This window comes from Poeciliopsis prolifica, unplaced genomic scaffold (assembly GCF_027474105.1).
Source record: "Poeciliopsis prolifica strain line A6 unplaced genomic scaffold, Auburn_PproV2 SCAFFOLD048, whole genome shotgun sequence".
NCBI classification, from domain to species: domain Eukaryota; kingdom Metazoa; phylum Chordata; class Actinopteri; order Cyprinodontiformes; family Poeciliidae; genus Poeciliopsis; species Poeciliopsis prolifica.
This window is the reverse complement of record NW_026562423.1, coordinates 4,250,388-4,270,075: the sequence shown is the minus strand read 5'-3', so window position 1 is coordinate 4,270,075 and position 19,688 is coordinate 4,250,388. Positions and strand designations below refer to the sequence as shown.

At 36.7% G+C, this 19,688-nt stretch overlaps 2 protein-coding genes across 2 annotated transcripts; both read right to left on the bottom strand.

The window, feature by feature from the left end:
• Nucleotides 1-2,556: 2,556 nt before the first annotated feature.
• LOC129377616 (neutral ceramidase-like) lies at nucleotides 2,557-14,032 on the bottom strand. The gene is given in 25 exon segments (XM_055057704.1): nucleotides 2,557-2,831; nucleotides 3,149-3,234; nucleotides 3,369-3,425; nucleotides 3,710-3,859; nucleotides 4,297-4,392; nucleotides 4,668-4,766; nucleotides 4,851-4,890; nucleotides 4,992-5,086; nucleotides 5,287-5,348; nucleotides 5,351-5,401; nucleotides 5,495-5,571; nucleotides 5,660-5,666; nucleotides 6,083-6,185; nucleotides 7,913-7,999; nucleotides 8,076-8,201; nucleotides 8,346-8,366; nucleotides 8,368-8,464; nucleotides 9,001-9,078; nucleotides 9,611-9,626; nucleotides 9,629-9,737; nucleotides 9,902-10,078; nucleotides 10,501-10,641; nucleotides 12,811-12,890; nucleotides 13,274-13,397; nucleotides 13,931-14,032. Coding segments are annotated over 24 exon segments (2,193 nt in total). The 5' UTR covers nucleotides 13,389-13,397; nucleotides 13,931-14,032; the 3' UTR covers nucleotides 2,557-2,608.
• A 1,871-nt stretch (nucleotides 14,033-15,903) lies between these two features.
• LOC129377571 (microfibril-associated glycoprotein 4-like) lies at nucleotides 15,904-19,041 on the bottom strand. The gene is made up of 6 exons (XM_055057617.1): nucleotides 18,882-19,041; nucleotides 18,434-18,589; nucleotides 17,711-17,749; nucleotides 17,452-17,548; nucleotides 17,212-17,379; nucleotides 15,904-16,565 (listed from the first exon to the last, which is right to left on the bottom strand). The coding sequence occupies exons 1-6, from the start codon at nucleotides 18,885-18,887 to the stop codon at nucleotides 16,312-16,314; spliced, it is 720 nt and encodes a 239-aa protein (XP_054913592.1). The 5' UTR covers nucleotides 18,888-19,041; the 3' UTR covers nucleotides 15,904-16,311.
• Nucleotides 19,042-19,688: the final 647 nt, after the last annotated feature.

Genomic DNA, 19,688 nt, shown 5'->3' with positions numbered 1-19,688 from the left:
GTGTTGCCCGTGTGTGTTCGTATGTGAAACTGTGTGACTTTGTGTTTGATGTTTCCGGCGTGAGCCGCTCCCGGTTTTCCCTCTATTTCCTCTTAAACTGCCTGAAGCTGATCAGTCAAAACGCCCGGACTTCTGCTCCGGTCTAGGCCCAGTTTAATGTGAACAAACATTCCTTTAATCTGACATTCATTCTTTTTTAAAATAGAACAAAGGGGTCTGTTTTCATTGGTGAAGAAAGTTGCACAGATGGTTGAGATGCTTTCATTTTGTTTTACCAAATGAAGACGACCAACTTTTACTTAAACAAAAAAAGAAAAAAAAGAAAGGTTATCAGATCCACATTATTCCTGGCTGTAGGATTAATAACATTAGTTACGTCCAGCACAATAATGGCAGCTGCTTAAAAATACTTTGTATATTTTAACAAATATCACACACTTGATTGAATCTCAAACATGTCTGAACATGCCAACTTTTAGCAATCTTTTCAGTTACAAATTTAATCCAACAAACCTTGGCCATATATTGGTTATATTAGGAATGCTCAATAAAAATAGTCTGATCAACAACTTATGTGCTCTTAACTCATTTAAAAAAACATTGAAATCACCAAATGAATTCCATCCTAAATATTAATTTTTCGCCCCCAACACTGTGACCGTCTGTCTGTAGCTAAGAATCTGACAAGGCGGACAAATATTTCATTTTTATTTCAATGCCGATCCTGAAGGTACTGGCATAATGATGATATTCAAATTTCAAAAATCCCATTTAAGATGTAGAGGTTGATGTTCCTACGTGTTTTTAATCACTATATGCTCAATCAGAGGCCGCTTGTCTATATGCTAAAATGTTATCGAATGAAGTTTTCAACAATCTATGAAACGCATCACAGCATCCAGGGTAAAGTGGATCCGCAAGCAGGTTTCTCAAAGCAGATATAATGAAAAGAAAAATATTTTAAAAAGTGTTAACTTAAAAATATATTTTTAATAGTTGTGGTTCAAAATTAAAGACAGTAAATAACATATAAGGTGGCACCTTTCAGTTATTCAATGTTTATAGTCAAAATTCAGTTTGCATTCCAACAGACTGGAGACATAATTTGACTGAAGCCACAATAGTTTTTACATTATATTTTTTAAATGTTGTTTTAGCATTTGTGCCTTTAATAATCACAGAGATATTAACAATGTTGACATGAAGCTGTGACTCAAACATGAGAACAATCTGTTACGCTTTAGCTCCGGTTTAGGGAAAAAAATATGATTTGTTTTTAATCCGAAAGAGCTGCTTCCTATTATAAAGTAGAACCAAAAGATTAGAATTATTTTTAATTATTCACTTATATTTAAATATGTTTGTTGCTGTTGGTCAGAATGGTTTTGAGAAGAAAATATGGAGGGATCCTCTGCTCCAGCATCATCAATCTACCTGTGAAGTCACTTTAAGTGCAGGAGGACATCCATCGCTCAGTGTTTAATCCGACTGCTGAATGAACAGAGATGCATGTTTTAATACATCCAAGCACTTTAAATTTTCAAAAAGGGAAAAATCATTTTCACCCAAAAACTCAATATGCAAACGGGTTTAAGTTGCTCTGGTGACGTTTAGTTTTCCATATCTTCAACGCATAAGAGTTTCAGTTGTTAGGGATAAGAGTGCCGACAGATAATCTGTAAATAATCTGTGAATGTGCGAGATGTCGAGAGAGAGAAAAAAAGGGCTTCCAGAGGCTGCAGGGCTCAAATGTCGAACGTCACATGAGTAACGTCTGTGCGTCAGTCGATCCAAACAGTTATATGCTGAGTGAACCTGGAGAACAAATCCGTTTTTTCAGAGTTTGTGATGATGATTCATATTGCAGCCGACTTAAAAGGAAAAAAAAAACAAAAAAAAAACATCACATGTTCAAAACTAAAAATGTACTCCATTGTTGAGGAACAGCATGTGTAAAATAATCATAATCGAGCTTGTGGGTTCCGTTATGTACAAAGAAACCTTGGTAGTCTTCTGTAACCCCGATCTCTCTGATGAAATGTGTTTTACTTGACCGAGGTTTAGTTGTCCGCCGACTTCCTGAAACCGCCGAATGCACGTCAGTGTTGCTGTAGTGACCTTATCCATGCTGCTGTGACGATTATTATTGTTCCTGTAATGTATAACCCTGGCCTGGCTGAGACATTTCTATACAGACAAGTTTAAAATAAATATTTTTGCTATAAATGTGAGTTTGTCATTTTTAATTGAGTTAAATGTTTAGTTGAGGGTTGGAAATACAGTAAGTGGGAGATTTTAACAAATAAAAGAGATCAAATATGGGTGCAACAGTACTGTAATAATAGGATGAAACACCTGCAAAGATGACCACAAAGACAAAGAGAGAAACTGTTCTCAAAAAACACAAGATTATAGGTCTGAGACACAATGGAAACGCTGCAGAATCAAGGAAAACAAAATATTCTCACCAATATACACAAAGCAATTCATTTATATTTCATAACTTATTATTTTGAAATATTATTTTTCAAAATGGCTCATTCCTTAAATCTAAAAACAAATGTTTCTGAGATCCTGATGGGACACTTCTGAGAGTTCAGAGGAAGGATCAAGAGTTGTGGACAGGTTGGTCATGTGAGTAATAGTAGCTGGACCTGACCAAGAAGACGTCGGACGAGCCTTCGTACGGCATGATGACGGGTCTCAGGCCATTTAGCTCTTTGTAATGTCCAAAGTGTCTGATCCTGTAGGAGCCAGTAGGAGCAGAGGAGGGGATGAACCATTCAACTGTGGCATTGTTCTGTCGATTTGAACCCTTTAACCAATGAAACCTGCAGAAATTACAGTGAACTTTAGTCTCAGGTTTAAAGAAAATGTTACATTTACAAAAAAAAAAAGGTTTTCTCCTGCAGTTTGTGGCCTGAAATTGAAATTGCTAGGTCCCAACTCAAAACTGTCGAAAAAGAACATTTACATACCTCCTATTGTACAGGTAAGTCACAAATGGAAAAAAAAAAATACTGACAAGCCACACAACACTACACTGATGCAAGTTTTTGCTAAGTATTTTTTCATCCCATTATTTAAGAATGTTGAAATGCTTTTATTTTTCATTTTTATCCATCAAGAAATTTGCAGGTAAACCAACCTGGTCTCCCACGACGCGTCATTGTAAACAACCTCCCATTTTGTTCTGTTGTCATAAATCTCCACTGTGACAAATGTCTTGTCTCTCTGCAACAAAGAAAACAAGTTGTTAGTGAGGATGAAAACAGAATCTTACAATTTTGTAAAATGCTCAGACGTTCAAAGGTAAATCTACCGACTACTGCAGCAAAAAAACAACAACAAAAAACCTCTTTCCTTACAATGTCTCCTGAATGTCGAGGATTTCCTGCTACAAATGTGACTGAGACGACATCACCCTTAAAAAAAGAGATGGAAACAAAGTGTATTTTAGATATGTACATAAAAAACATATCTGCATTTAAGTATATGCATACAAGGAATAACGTAAAAGGTTATCTTGAAGTGTTCCATTTATTCCGCTTTTGATTAAATTAAGTTAAATGAAACAAAAATATTTGAATTGTTGGAGAATTTGTGCCAAAATAAAGTATTCAGTGATTAATGGAAGTCTGATGAATGCTTAATAAATCTACATGACATTATGAAAACAATAAAGCGGGTGTGAGGTTGGGCCTCCTACCTGCCTGTAGGCGGGAAGAACTTGCTCCAGAACATCTCCGAAGCTGCTGTTTTCAGGCTTCCTGTCCACCGCTGCTGCAGCCATTAAATTAAAGAGGTTGTTTGTAAAGAAGGGAGGCTCAGGGCCAACAGGCAGCTCTGACACTTTGTCCTGAAAACACAATTATGCATTTGATTTATACTTATACATATAAGTTCGTTGTTGAAGCATCAAACATCTGAGATTTTCAATTATTCATTATTTTTTAAAATCCAGACGTCAGAGCAACCTTTTGCAAAACGTTAGTTTTTAAAAACTCAAAAAACCCACACACAGCTTTTCTGATAACCTAACATGGAATCCAGAGAGGTGATTTTTTTTTTTGCATTCACAAATGTTATCTTGACCTCTGCTTCTTCCCTTTACCAACCCTAACCCTAGTCTAAAAAAATACACTGTCCTCCTAACAGTAACATTAATCACTTAAAATGTCAATATTCATCACCGTTTACTTCTAACCGGTGATGAAGAATACCCCTAACTAAAAAATTATTATTATTATTTCTTCTTTTTAAATCACAGCAAACTTATTCATTGCCTGACCACACCTGGGCGATGGCTTTGGCTAGTTCACGGTACTTGTGCAGGTAAGCAGTGAGTGTGTGTGGACCATAGATGGTGGACGCTCCTTCATACCGCTGCACCTGCAACACACGGGTGGAAATTTGTTGGATAATGTCAGAAAGTAACTTGAGACAAATATCAGGCCATGAAAAAAAAAAAAAAAAAAAAGAAATCTCTCATCATAACTAAATTTATTGAAATTTCACATAACATGTAACTGGACTTAGAGTCTTAAATGCTTGATTTAGGTTCATTTAAGCACCTCTGTTATGAATTATTCTCATTTTGTTCTGGTCTTGTCTGCTTGGTAGACTGATTTTAAGACGACACATTTGACGACTGATCTGACAAATACCTGGTACTCCTCATACGTGGTTATGTAGTGAGTGTAGACGTTACTAAGTCCGGCAATCACCACCTCTGAGTTCCTGAAGGTGTCCACTGCCGTCAGCTCCTGATAAACAACAACATGTGTTAAGACCTCCGTGTAAAGCCACGTGACGCGCTGCCAAATTTTTGTGTCCATGTCGGTGCTCACTTTTTTGACCGCTTCTCGTAGCCTCCTTCCTGACATGGTGCTGTGGAAGCAACCACATAAATAAAGAGCATGTAAGCAGCAGTGCTACCAGTAAACTTAGTGAGCAGGCAGCTTCAGATAATTGAGGTACGACGCGGTTACGTCATTTCTCCAGGGACGGCGATGACGGCCACGGAGCCGACGGTGATGATCTGAACATCCACAATCTGAGGATGCCAAGGCAGAGGCCAGTTCATCTGTACGCCACAAAAACAAAGTGTGCTTCAATGATCACATGTTTGATCTTTTAAGTAGACAGAAGAGCAAGCGTTCACATAAGCAGCACGTTGAAAATGACAGAGTAATACAAATGTCAGTCTTGTTGTATTGATTTGTACTCTGTCTGGTCATCTTTTGGAAAAATAAAAATCAGCGTCTGAGTTCTGCTATGTTTCACCTCGCCTGTGCTGAAGAGGATGGGTTTGGGATGATGACATTCCTTCGACTGATTGGATGGTGGCCCACCAGAGCATCCCTGATCCCATCCCAAAAGGGGTCTCCTTCCACGGCACCTTCACACACAAGCGAGGGTCACAGGCTATGTCAGGGAAAGGGCAACGTTTCGTACTGACATTTGAATGAGAGCAAGACGACAATTAAGCCACCTTGAGTGAAATTCAAGTCTCCTCCCCCGTCTATCGTTCCTGCTGCAAAACTGTGACCCAGTGCTGGTTTGCATGTGCTGACCTAAGAAAACCCAGCACAGACATAAATATATACGGGGGTAATGTAGGAAAAATTCCAGTTTGAATTACTAAACTCGTAGAAGCTTTCCAACTTTCAGATACTCACAACAATCTAAAAAAACAAGATTTTACTGAGAGTTTATTTGATAAAACTTCCTATCACTCCAGACACCATATTTAATGATGACATGTATCTTAACTCACAATTTGCTTGCTGCCACTCTCTACAAATCGTCAACATAATTGAAAATACAGGTAGAAGAAATTTGCAAAAAATCCTTTCAGAAATTAAGCATTGCGGTGATGGATGATTTGAAACGTCTCTGTAACAAAAAAATATGTCAAATTCAAACAACATTTTAATAAATCTGAATGCAAAGGATGTTGAATTGTATTTTTTTTTAAATCACGTACAAAAATGATAAATTTTCAATAAATACCTCAGGTTCTAAACTTTATTTTAACAATTATGATCATTCTAAATATGTTTTATGTGTGCTTCCTGACCGTGTGTGTCGTTGATCTTGATGGTGACGTCCGTCATGTTGACCCACTGATGAGCAAACTGAACTGGACCTGTGACCTCTTCCACTGCGTTCGCATACAATTCCTACAGAGGGCAGCAGTGCACCGTCAGCCATTGTAGGTCTGTGTTTCTCAACCCTTTTTGAGCCAGTGACCCTCCTATCCATTATCCAGCCCCCTCACTGCCCCCATCAAATAATTTGTAGGCTGCTTTGCACTGAATATTATTTTATTATTAACATTACTGTCACTATTGTTGATGTTTTGATTTTTATGCTTGTTTCTGTATTTAACATCAAAAATAATTACCCAGAGAACTTGAATAGAAATGTTTTTTTTTTTACAGGTGTCTAAGAAAAATGCAATTAATGGATATTCAAGTTAAAAGTAGTGGGCCTAACAGCAGCCTATCAGAGTGGGAAAAAATATTCTTGTTTTGTGCCATTTTCTGATGTTAGTTGCTAAATCTTGAACAAAATGACCAAAGATATAAAACAATGCCAAAGTTTAAACTTTGATCTGTTTGCAAAACAACAGTAATCTGCAACATGAAAAAACATAGACAGAACTGCAATAGTGTCAATCGTAACTCTTCTTCTCTTTAATGTTTCTGTCAGTTTCTGGTGGTGCAGAGCTGTGCTGCCTTCAGGAGAATGGGACATCGGAGTATCACCATAAAATTTCACCCACATGGCATTTATTATGTGAAGCTGTGCTTTCAATGGAAAAGTAAAAGTTCCAGATCCTTTTAATGGCATATAAAAGGATCATGGATTATATCTTTATATACTCCTGTCTATTGATTTATAGATTAATAGTTTTACTGGACAGATATTACACACAACAAAGCTGGTTCTTAATTAAATCCTAATGAGTCAAACTGAAAGTGTCATGGAGTCACTGAACACCGTCATGACATCAACACTGATATGAAAAGTAATTTTGGAGAAATAAATATATAAAATATAATCCAAATTTAAAACATAAATAAGTGATAAGCTTCTTACTGTTATTGTCTGTAAAATATATTTCTTCTTAGTACTAGATGTGGTCTCAACAAACCCATGGCACCTCAACAATATTATTTTACCTTTTATCTGAAAACAGTGTGTGTTTGTTGTCGCCATGCAGTCCTCTGTATTAATTATTGCTAAAAAGGTCTTGCCATACAGGTTTATTCCTCTGTATTTAATTTAATTTCTTAGTTTATTCTTACATTTTGTGCTTCAGTCATTTGATTAGTATGATGATCTCTTGGTTTATTGCTATGCCTTCTTTAGTTTCTTTCTTGTTGCTGGTTTTATTTTATCGTTTGTATTAACCACCAGTAATCTTCACTCATCATGTCAATCACCTGCTGCTCCGCTTAATCATCATGTGTTTCACCTGATTTGCCCCTCGTAGTGATTTTTTATTGTTAACCGCCAGATTCTTTGATCAGCATTGCCAAAACATGTACAAAAATCTTCAATAAAACAAAATATTTGAAAGTCAGACACCAGATAAGTGAATAACAGCAAGGCCATCAACCGGTGTAAACTATCAGAAGCCAACAAACACTGAAGAGAAGAGTTGCCATCGATACAGTTGCAGCCAAGCATGTTTTAATGTTACACAATACAGTTTTAGCAAGTTGTTCAAAGTCTAAACTGGTATTGTTGTGCATGAGGTGTATGACATAATCTCAGCACCCCCAATTTGTAAAAATGTCCGCCAGCGCCCCCTGTCGTCCTCTGAACTCCTCCGTTGAGAAACTATTTTTGATTAACACTTTTAATCTGAGCTTCTGTTGTCACAAAGAACATAATATACCTTTGCCTTCAAGTAGATGTTGTGTCCAATGATCCTTGTGCTGTCAAACATGTCTATTCCTGGCCCGAATGCCTGACACATTTTAGTCTGAAAGAGACACACTTAGTCCTCAGCTCTTAAAGGTGGCAGTCTGTATAATCTTATATAGAGTGCATTTTTTTACCCCTCCAACTGGGCAGGAACTGTTGAGATAGTCACAGGGAAGCCCAGTGTTCACACAATAAGGTCCTCTGGTGTTTGGAGTAACGTCGCCAAGGTTACTGGAGGAGAAACCCGCCACAAAACCTCCCTAAAAACATACAAGTCAACTCATCAGTAAAATCAATGAGTGGAAAGAAAAATAAATGCAATTTATATCAATTCAATGCAAATGGGAGCTTGTCTTTGAAATAAATTTGTAAGGGACATTCAAAGCAATGGATGTGTCCTGCACCTGTCCAGGTAGCTCTCCCAGGGTTCTTGTCCTCCTCCAGCAGGTAGGAAGCATAACCCATGTTATCGCTCACCATGCGATTGGTGTAGTTCATGCTGACAGCATGCACAGCAAACCAGCTGTGGACAAAGGAGCTTCATATTAGGACCTTTAACGGTTAATTAACTGTATGCAAATATTAAACTTTAAACTGTTTTTACAATATTTTTCTAAACAGATGTTACATTTTACATTCTTACTCTGCAGGAGCTGGTTGATTGGAAAGTGAAGTCAAATTTAAACAGATGAAGTTTAGAAACATGGTGTAGACACTCAACGTTTATTTGCTAATGATTGTAGTGGAGAATATGAAAATTTGACATAGTTTTAGAGATGCAAGTTCGATACTAATTTGTTTTTGATTCTAAAAGAAAGAAATCCTAAAAAAACTAAAATTTTATGAGGGTCCCCTTCAGTTTCTGTGATGCAAAAATGACGTGGAACAGCTCAGGCTGTTGTCAAAGCAAAAAAGTGTAATAACCCTGGTTGATAATCCAAAATTAATATACTCATTAATAATTTAAACAATATTGGAACAACTGAAGATATTTGTTTAGAAGTAAATGTAATTATTCATTTGCTCTTATAAACAATAATAAAAAAATCATATCTTTACCTAATCATACCAATCCCATCGCCATCCTGATCTGTGAACTTCAGCACCAACACCTCTTTGTCTGTGTTCGACTTGTACCTGAAGAGTAGTGTTAGCACTCATTAATAGTCTCCTCAGAAGTTTCACCAGCTGAAAAAGCTGGTAAAGCAGGTCTGATTGAAAAAAAACAAAACAAAACAAATTTTATCTGCTCTGATATCTGGCACAGCTATTTATTGATACAAACAGAGATGATATTTTTCTTGCTCTGTAGGTTCAACATCTCCTGGGTTTCATCTAATAATTTCATCTATTGTACACTAGAAATACATATAACGCCTAATGGTCAATTTGATATGTGAATAAAAATAAAGTACGGTACATTCTCCAAACATTTCTCAAAAATGTTTGGAGAAAGTAGAGGAAAAAATGCTCAACATCAAAGTAGAACAAACTCAAAAGTCAAAGTATTGTGAAAAGTAAGGGAAAAACCTGTTAATAGCTTTAAGCTAAATCCATTAACACTGTCAACTAGTCATTATAATAAAACAAGATGAACAAAGACATAAAACCAGGTGAAAGGGAAGGAATCTGGATCTTCACCTATTTCACTGTTTGCATCCATTCATACCTGTTCCTTTCTTTTTTGGGTTGTTCATGTAGGAGTGAGGACTTCTGTTCAGGCTGCTGTCGTCGAGCTCTCCTCTGTTCCTGTAAATCCTGCCTGGCTTCATGTTACTGTGAGCTATGTCTATGCTCTGAAATAAGATTGAAGTTAGTTAAATAACTATGAAGATGTTACAGATGATGTTGTTTTTCCAGAAAAAAAAAATGAAATTCAATATTTTAGGTAACATGTAGGTTGCTTGGGAAACCCAAACCGGAGTCAGACAGGAACCAGACCTCTCTGGTCCACACGAACCTTAACGATGCCGTTGACCAGAGGCTCCACGGCTGCCTTGATGTACCCCTTACTGGTGAGCATAAAAAGTGTGTACTGGAAATATCCTGCTGGTCCGCAGTGGGTGTGTGTCCCACTCAGAACTACGTTGTCATGTCTGTACAAGTCTCCGTACTTGTCCTTCAGTGCCTGAAGAACCTGAAAACAGAGACATTTGTACAATAATTATAATCCTGACATCAACCAGGTTGTGAATTCTAAACAATCTGGACAGTAAAAGCAGCATTGTAAGCCTTCATTATATGATTACGCAGGTAAGAAGTACAAACCTAACCCACTCACTTCCTTCTTTTTGCTTGCAATCAGGTAATTTCTTAGTTGTTTATTTGTCTATGAATGTGTGTGGAGCAGAATAAAGCAGGTCAAACTGTTGTGTTCCAGCAGGAGAAGAGGTATTTTTAAGAAAACATAAAGTATGTAGGAAACAACAGTATGTGCAATATGGGGACAATAACAACACAATCTGTACAAGGCATTTTGTCCATCATTCCTCGGTACAGATGTGTGTGTGTGTGTGTGTGTGTGTGTGTGTGTGTGTGTGTGTACGTGTGTGTGTTCACCTCCAGCCGCAGCCTCTGAGAAATCATCCCCACATCAGCAGTGACGAACACGATTCTTCGATTCCCGTCATCGATGAAGGCTCGACTGTACAGGCGTGTGTGTATCCCTGCAGCAGTTTGTTGAGGGTTTGCATAACCCATCTGAAATACACAGAAAAAACATGTTTTGGGAGGAGGACAGCATTCTTATCATCATGTTAGAAGGATGATTAGCATTTAGAACTGTGGGCAGTGGGGATCAATGCTTGTGCACGTAAAGATGAGCTTTAAGCTCAGTCCATGTTCTCTGGCACAGTGTGAAGGGTGGCATTGAATAACTGGTAAACATTCAGCTATATGGTTTTCCCATTTCTATAGCAACATAAATGTTTTGGACAGTTCACCTGCTATTGTCAAACTTATCTGACTCTGAATAGAGGATCCAAAAGATTTTGCCAAGCAAGAAATTTGACTTCAAGATTTTCGTTTCAATGGTCTGTATGGAGAGTTCTGAATCTGTCTCAGGCTCCTGATATGGTGTCTTGAGAATAAATTGGCCTCAACTACAAGACATTCAGCTATCTTGAAGAATGTATGGAAAAATTAGTCATCCCGTTCAGATTAGACCAGGCCACCTGCTGAGAGGCCTACCAGCAACATCTTCTTTGCTGTTTTCTGGTAACTCAGCACATGTGTCTAGCAAGATTTCTGATGAGTCATCATAAAGGATATCAGTCTAACACGCCCAGTCAGGTGAAGGGGCGTCCTGTCTCCTACAGACTTTCCTTCTTATGATGTTGTTGGCCTGCTTCAGATGTGAGGACCATTCAAACACTGTTAGAGTCAAAGGATTTTTTCAGTCTGCTGATAACTAACAGATAAGAAGTAAACAACCAATGACCCAGTGTAATTAACCCTGAGTGAAATTGCGACCTCAGACAGGCTCTGCTGTTATCGTCTGTATCTGATTTTCTGTTTTGTTAGCGCTGGTGGTGCCTGGGATTGGACCAAAAATTTCAGGATGTTTAGAGATTAACTTTTAGGACTTTGCCCTTATCCTTTAGCATATCTGAGAATGAGCATGTCATTATCAGTGCAACATTTGAATTCTGTTATAATTTCAAAGTGCCAGTAAATAATTATTTTTATGGACTTATTACATACACAGAAACCATAAAAGATTCCACTGTGAAGACGAAATTTCCAATGTTGTGTTGAAACCAAGCAGAAAACTCACCAGAAAACCAGCAATGATTAGAAACGTTAGGTTCTCTTTTACTACAATGTCTGTCACAGAGACATATGCAGTACCAATTGCTTTTTTTTTTACTAGAATCTATAACCATTTAAACAAAAAATATTAATTTATATCTCCAAAGTGGTATTTCTCAACAGCAACTATTGAAACAATGTCTTTATAATATTAAAAGGTATCTGAATCCTTGTGATAAACAGATTCCAAAAGCAAAACACACAAATTAACAAGTAAAGGTTAATCTGGCATGGGTTGATTTTGATGTAAGCAGACTTGTAATACTGGGCTGGGGGTGTATTCAGTTTGATTTTATTGAATACACCCCCAGGTAATTGATAGGCAATTTTATCTGGCATAGCTTTTTATGCTATGGCTGACACAGGCCCCAATGGACGCCTCAAAAAGCAGTATTACCAGAACGAACCCAAACCCTATCCTGAATCTGTTTGAAGTGTTCACGTAAATAACCCTAATTTTGAATTATAGCAAATATGACAACATAGGGCTGCTCATTTTTAACATATAGTGCATCACAGTGAGTCACCTACTGGGTTGCCTAATTGGAAAATAGTCACTCCAGGGCTTGCTAACTACTGTCCACTGCTGAAACAACCAATGATGAGAAGGTGCTTGTGTCCAGGATCCTGAAGAACACATGGAAACAAGATTCCCCTTGAGAAGAGGCAGCACACCTTCAGTTTATACCTCATCAGAGTTGTTTCAGCAGCAAATGGAGAACCAAAACACTGGCAAGTATGCTGATTGTTAGATGACAGTGATCTTACAGATGCAATTACCTTCAAATTTCTAATTATTCCCAATAAACACTACAAAACTTTCAGTTTTCCTAACACTTGCTGGCAGCATGTGCTTTCTGCTAAGCTGAACTTAATGTTCCCTTAAGTAAATGGAACCAAACATGGAGATTAAAAGGCAAATGTTATTTTGTAAATAAAGAGACGGACGAGTGGTTTTTGTACAGCTCTGAAGCTCTCCTTCCAAACATTCGTAAACTAATGTGAGCAAAAATTTTCATAGAGAACTCCTTCAAATATTTGGTATGGTTTAATACTGACCAGAGGGATTTCAGCTGGCGGTCCGGTGCAGTCAGATCGGCCTACTCCAATCAGGTAAGTTGTGTCCTGAGGCCCTGGGGCTGGAGGACAGAGATTCTGACTGAGATGAAAAGACTCTTGTCTTGCTTATGGTTAGATTCAACTCTGGAGATAAATGTTCATACTATTCATCAGGTTTAAATTTTCAAAATCAACCAATACAAAATACGAAAACATCCAGTAGAGAACAACCAGTGAGAAATTTATTTATCTGTGTTATTATTTTTTAGCCAAATGTAAATATTGGCTGTTAAATCCGTTAAATTGATTAGTTTTTCTTTGTTTTCTTGATGTAATATCTGTGTTTCTACGGGTCAAAAAAAAAATCATAACATGACAGTTGAATTCCCTGAATGTCTAGGTTTTTTTTTTTTAGTGAACTGGACACAGTTTATAATTTTCATCTTCATGTGTATTTATTTACCTTTGTCTTTTTTACCAGTTGTCAGCACTACTATCAGTGCCACACAGACGGCTGTCATGACCACGAGCAGAACGATCAGCGTCACCTGAAGAGCTGAACACCTCCTGGCTGCCATGCTGCCTGTCTGTGCAGAAGAAAACAAATCATCATTTCATTCATGTTTCATTTCACATTTAGCTATCAGAATGTGCTGCAGTCTGTAGGGATGTCATATTACAAAAACACTGAAAAAGGTAAATATTTCCAGGGAAATATTTACTGCTGTGTGTCAACTGCTGCATCTGGTAAAGAAGAGTAGTTGGACTTAAAAATAAAGCAATTAACATAAATTTCTACAAAGTTTGCCTAAAACACTTGTCGCACGTCAAGAAACTCAATAAAAACAATTATCTCTAATTGTTGCAAAACACGAGGAAAAGGTGAAATCAAAAAACATTTTTTTTTGTCAGAAAATATCAGTTGGGAAAAGTGAAGGTCTCTGTGAAACCTTGCATCAGATTTATTTCGTCTTATTCAACCTTTCTTCTGAACACTAAATCTAATCTAAAATCAGTCTGACACCCTGGACCTGAAGTTTTCTGGGAAGTACAGACAGATTTTCTGACGATGAGGAAGAAAGTAAAAGAAAATACAGGAACACAGGTAGTTTTGACCCACCTTTAGATTGAGAAGGTCCGGAGAAACCTGGAGAAAGTGGAGAAAGTTTGTGATTGTTTATTGACCTGAGCAGCGTTCTACAGTTCAGAATGTCTCCCAGCCCTGAACGCTGCAGCTGTTATCTACTTCTTGAAGGTTGTTCCACACAATCTGCAGGTTCGCACTTCAAAGGTCAACGGCTGAGCTTCAAACCGCTCTTAGATCTGATAGTTAGCTTCAGATAGAACCAATTGTACTGCTAATAAAGATGCTATCAAAATCTGGCTCTGTGGAAGTCAGCAGAAAAAGATGAAAATATACTTAGAGTCCTGTTTCATTCTCAATGTCTTCCAATCAAATCCAAAATTTGAATGAAGTAAAACCGTTGGTGTCTTCTCACATCACTTTCTCTCCTTCACAATAAAAGGATACATTCGGGTGTGAAATATGTATATTGTTTACGTCACAACTCCATATTTAGCTGAAACACCAGAAATAAGGGCTGGATTTGCACTGAAAGTATGTATTGTCTAAAAAGAATGGCTTAACTCAAAATGTAACTTAGTTACCTTCCAAATCAAGTAGTCAGTAATCTAACTAAGTTACTTTTTCAAGGAGAAATAAGTAATCCGATTAGTTACTTTTTCAAATTAACGATGCCATCATTGAAAGGAACAACATCAAGAAAAATATCAGATCTGGGAAATTTGTTGTTATTTTTGAAGAACCATTATCTCTATTTCTATTTTGAGGTTTAAAAATAAAAAAAAATAAATAAAATATTTGCAAAAATGTATACAATTTTGTCTGTGATATCAACCTCGTGACCTTTCTCCAATAAGTTTACAGTAAATCTTATTTTCCCTTACAATAGGTTTTGAGTTTCCTCGCACTAAATTTGCAGACACTCTGGTCTACTTTATAACATTGATTTAAAATTGCATGCATACACATTTAAAGACCCTTAGAAAACGTGTTTATACACTGCACTGATCTACAGTTTTAATGAATGTTCCACCAGCAGAGGGCAGTAGATGTGCAACTTTTTGATTTGACTGCAAGTGAACTGCTGTTTTTTAAACTTTCTTTTCCATATTTACAAGCCACAACTCGTGTTTCTGTTAAAGATCACTGTATGATAACTTTCACAACCTGATCATGTTTTGGAAGAGGTAGAAGCTGGCTGACTTTATTCTCTGTCAGTTTGTCAGACCTTAATCGTGGGTGGAATATTAAATCAATCTGTTTCTTTAGGCTACAAGGAACAATACGCTTTTATGTTTAAAAAAAGATGTAAGTGAACCTTTAATTTTGTTTTGTGTTTTTCTCTTTTTTGTGGTTTTACTCATAGCTATAAAACAAATGAAATCTAATTATATTAAGCAACATGATTTAGTGATCCAGTGAAAAAAACTGAATAAGCTGTTGCTTATGCTTCTACAACATTCAATGTTGATTTTTTTTGTCTGATATTACAGATTCCAGAAAGTATCTGGACCCAAATAAATGGGCTTGAAGTTTTGATCAGCCAACGACTCAGCCACCTAATCTTCGCAAACGTTGTGTTTGGATTTGGCTGAAATGTAAAACAGTTTGGTCAACTTCCGTAGTTTTTATAAGTGCAACACACATGAACTGATTATTAGCATTATGACACTGATTGTGATTAATTCAGTGTATTAAAAATGTTCTCCTGAATATAACAGAAATCTCATTGTCCAGCAGCAATGAGCATCCAGAAGAAACATGACTTCACCTGAAATCATGTGACTTCTGATATATCCAAAGAAAGACATGAACTCTCATCATCCCCAAATGTCAACTCTCAACAGATTATTGCTCATCCATTATTGTGTTCAATGAGCATATGTTTTGTTTTAACCCATAAAAAACACAGCAAATAGAAGTGTAAAATTGAGTTTTAATAGCTTCTAACTTTAACTGGAATTTGCGACTATTTCAATTAATTAAAAAGTATTCAACACAAACACACAGTGCAAGCACAGCAGATGAAATACTATTTTTAATTTACCAATAGCACATTTTAAGGAATACAAGCAATGTATTGTTGGGTAACTTCCACAACAACAGATAACAGAGAAATCTATATAATAAAGAAGAAAAGAATTAAAATGCACAAAACTGAAAAGCCAAGGATAATGTGGTGTAATTTAACTGTCTAGATTGGTTGAAATTAGGAAGAATCAAAGACTGCAAAGTGAAAGGAAATGTTCTGATAATGTAACAACCTAAATTTAGAGTAGTGGAAGAAGCTAAAGACATGTGAAGTGAAAATTCAAATTTATATTGAAATTAATTTCTGACTGAAGCTCAGAAATTAATTTTCTGACCCGTGGCCTTCAGTAAAAACATAAGGTGATATTTAATCTTATGCTGTCATTTTACTGAACAGGACGAATCTTAAAGCTGATGGCTTTCAATGAATAGTTGTTGCCTTTCCACGTGGACCACTCCACTCCAACAGCAAAGATAGTACTATCAGCACCCCAGCGATAAACCCCATTGGGATTGCTCAGATGACAGTATTTGTACCAAAACCCCCCGAGGTATAATCTGGCACAATTTGCGTCATCAACATCCTGATCCTTGTCAAAGGTGGAAAATTTGAATCCATTATGATAGCTTAGAGAGTCTCCTGCAGGAACAAAGATGAAATTAGCCCACAGTTAGAAACATTTCACTTCAGATGTTATACAGAAACAACTCTGTTTGTTTTCACTCTCCTTTAGTTTTATGTCTTAAATTGAAACTAAATGCAACAACTGCCTTCAGAAGTCAATAGTTAGAGTAAATTCTATTGGTAATTTAATGTAAATTAATGCCGTTTAACATTTAATATCAGTATAAATGCAGCTGCTCACCTAGCAGCTCCATTTATGTGGTGATCACCTCAGAGATGTGATAACTAGCATAGTGAGAAAATCACACAGCAAAAAACCTCATAAAGACCAAACTGAGGTGAGGCTAAATTGAGGAGCTTCAGAGAAGAGAATCTGTTGATAAAACAACTATTTATGTTGCACTACACAAATTTTGCCTTTATGGAAGAGTAGCAAAGAAATGCCTTTTGAGCTATTTTGAGAGGAGGAATATTTAAACAACTCGGTCTGTAGACTTACAAAATGAAAGGTAATTCTACAAAGTAGAATTACCTTTCATTTTGTAAAGTTTTTATATGTGAAACAAAATGTAAGCCATGTATAGTTGCTACAATTATGCCCAATTATTTAGTGTTTATCAGAGAAAATATAAACGAGCTTATGTCTCAAACACTTACTCACCTGCACCTCCATCACTGAATCCAGATACATGCAGAATATATCCATAAGATTCTGGACCAACAGAGAAAGAGGAGTAACGAGCATACACCTTATTTCCTCCAAAATCCTCCATGTCGACCAGCAGTTCATACTTTTTCCTGAGACTTAAGTGGAACAGCTTTTCCAAACCTAAGAAATACAATATTTTAATGGATAATTGGTTCTTCTTAAGCTTGATGGTTGTTTCATTTCAGGTCCCACCAAGCCAGTACTCTCCAACAGCATTCCCAAAGCCTTCCTTGTAATGAGCCCAAGGCCTGTAGAAGTTCACGGAGCCATCCATCCTCCTCTGGAACGCCTAAAAACACACACACAAAAACAGCTGAAAATTATGTTCTTGACTCTAATATTGAACTGATAATGATTGTTCATAACAAAGCTCAATGCAGAGCGACTGATCGTATCAATGAAGTTCAATCTGTCTGAAGATGATAAGAAACTGAAGAGTTCAGACACTCACTGTCCACCGTCCTCCCAAAGAGTCCATGTCGCAGAAAACCTGCAGAAACAAACAGGAAGGTGCTCAGACCTGCATCTCTGTTGAACTGATTCAGAAAGAAAATCCTAAGATTTACTTCAGCTCATTGCTTTGAAGAATAATGTGAAAATCAAAGACATGACCATAACATTCCATCTTATTTGGTTCTGATTTTCTTGGTTGATGGCACTCATTAAAACATAATGCTTGTTAAATTGCCGAGTCTGTGGTGTTTTCTTTAAAGCTTGGTAATTTTGTGTTTTTATAATGTAAAGCTATTGATCCGCTTTGCTGCTCAAATGTGCTACACAAATAAACTTGAACTTACGTTACTGATACGTAATATATTGTAATATCATTAAAGGTGCCTTTATATGGCTAATTCTCTCAGAATTATTTCATACAACTCATTAAACAATGGAGTTGATCCAATAATTAACATAACAAACGGGACTCATTAAGTCACAAGTCAAAGATACATCTGTTTCCAGCTGTGATTTACACTGATGTATTATATCTAGGTTTGAGCAGCCTGAGCTTCAAATCAAAAATTGTGATTTAGGATTTTTTGGGGATTGTGATAGGAGAGATAATTCTGTTCCGTGTGTCTTTTTTGTGTACATTTTCAAGTTGTCTTTTTCCTTCTACTGAAAAAGTTGAAAGTTATGAAATATTTAAATGTCTTCTAATATTTTTTTACTCTACCTGGACAGCTGAAGTGGCCCCAATAGGATAGATAGTGTAAACTCCGCTGGGTTTGCTGTTATCATGGTTATAGATGTCACTGCAGTCCAGAGGAAGGACAAGAGGCGCACAGCTGGCCCATAGAGGAATCAGGAAGAGCAGTAGAGCTGACAGCAGCTGCAGAAGAACAGATTCCATCTTTTACTAGAAATGCTATGAAAGCACTTTGTTTATGAGAAGGTTAAAGTTTTGTTTCAAAATTTATATCATGCAAAATGTAGATTCACTTGTGGGGGAGGTGGGTAAAAACTTCAAGTCAAAAATAAATCAATGAAAATAATGCAGTGAATTAAATAAGAAAAACTTACCAGAAAAATTGGCAAATGTTTGATATGGGATCCTTTGAGTGGTGTCAATATGTCTTAGGTTCACCATAACCAATGCAAAACAACAATAGCTGTAAACTCACCTTCATGTTCTTAGTTGTGCCGCAGAGATAGGGATGAAAAATGTGATGACTGTCAGGAAGAGATCCGATGAGTTCTGCTGTTGTGATCTGATGTCAATCTCTGGTCTTTCTGTGACTTTTATAACCAACAAATCAGTAAATGGTCAACATCGCATACCCATAAGACCTTAGACTTTTTGACAATGTATTCATGAGAATGTGGGTTAATGGAACAATGTCTGATTAAAGTTTAACCAGTGATCATATAAAGCACAGTTTATCAATATTTTAATTGGCTGTTACATGAGTCAAAGAGCAGATGATAGACTATTTCCTCCACAAGTTTAAGAGCAAGTGTTGTAAGTCAGCCATCATTTAAATTCAAACGTCTAAAATATATCTGTGGCAGAGACTCTATTGCTGTAACATTTTTTATATGACCATATAATTTGGTCTCTTCTGAAATAAATCAAATAGACCAAATGATATGCTTATATAGGAAGGAAGGGGAGAAAAGAGAACGAGGCAATATAACAATCAAAAATGTTTGTAATAATTAACCAAAAGTGGAGTTAAAAATTAATCTAAGATTTCAAAAACTAGTTTGTGTATGAAGTTGTTGCAATTTTACAGTTCCCAAGGATTGTTTAAGAGTTTACTCTCTGAAAGACAACAAGATTTAAGTTACAGATCCATCATCTTATTGTGTCAATGATGACTGGTTGGTTTTAAGGTGTTCAATAAACAAGAATATAGTAAAGCTACAAGGTAAGATATAACGATGAGTATTAAGGACCCAAGAGGGAACACTGATGTGATGAAAGAGTG

What these genes read in the sequence shown, in the direction of transcription:
- LOC129377571 (XM_055057617.1), bottom strand. An exon ending in GGGCCACTTCAGCTGTCCAG is followed by an intron (nt 17,750 to 18,433) that starts GTAGAGTAAAAA and finishes TTGTTTCTGCAG; the next exon opens with GTTTTCTGCGACATGGACTC. An exon ending in CTTTGGGAGGACGGTGGACA is followed by an intron (nt 17,549 to 17,710) that starts GTGAGTGTCTGA and finishes GTGTGTTTTTAG; the next exon opens with GCGTTCCAGAGGAGGATGGA.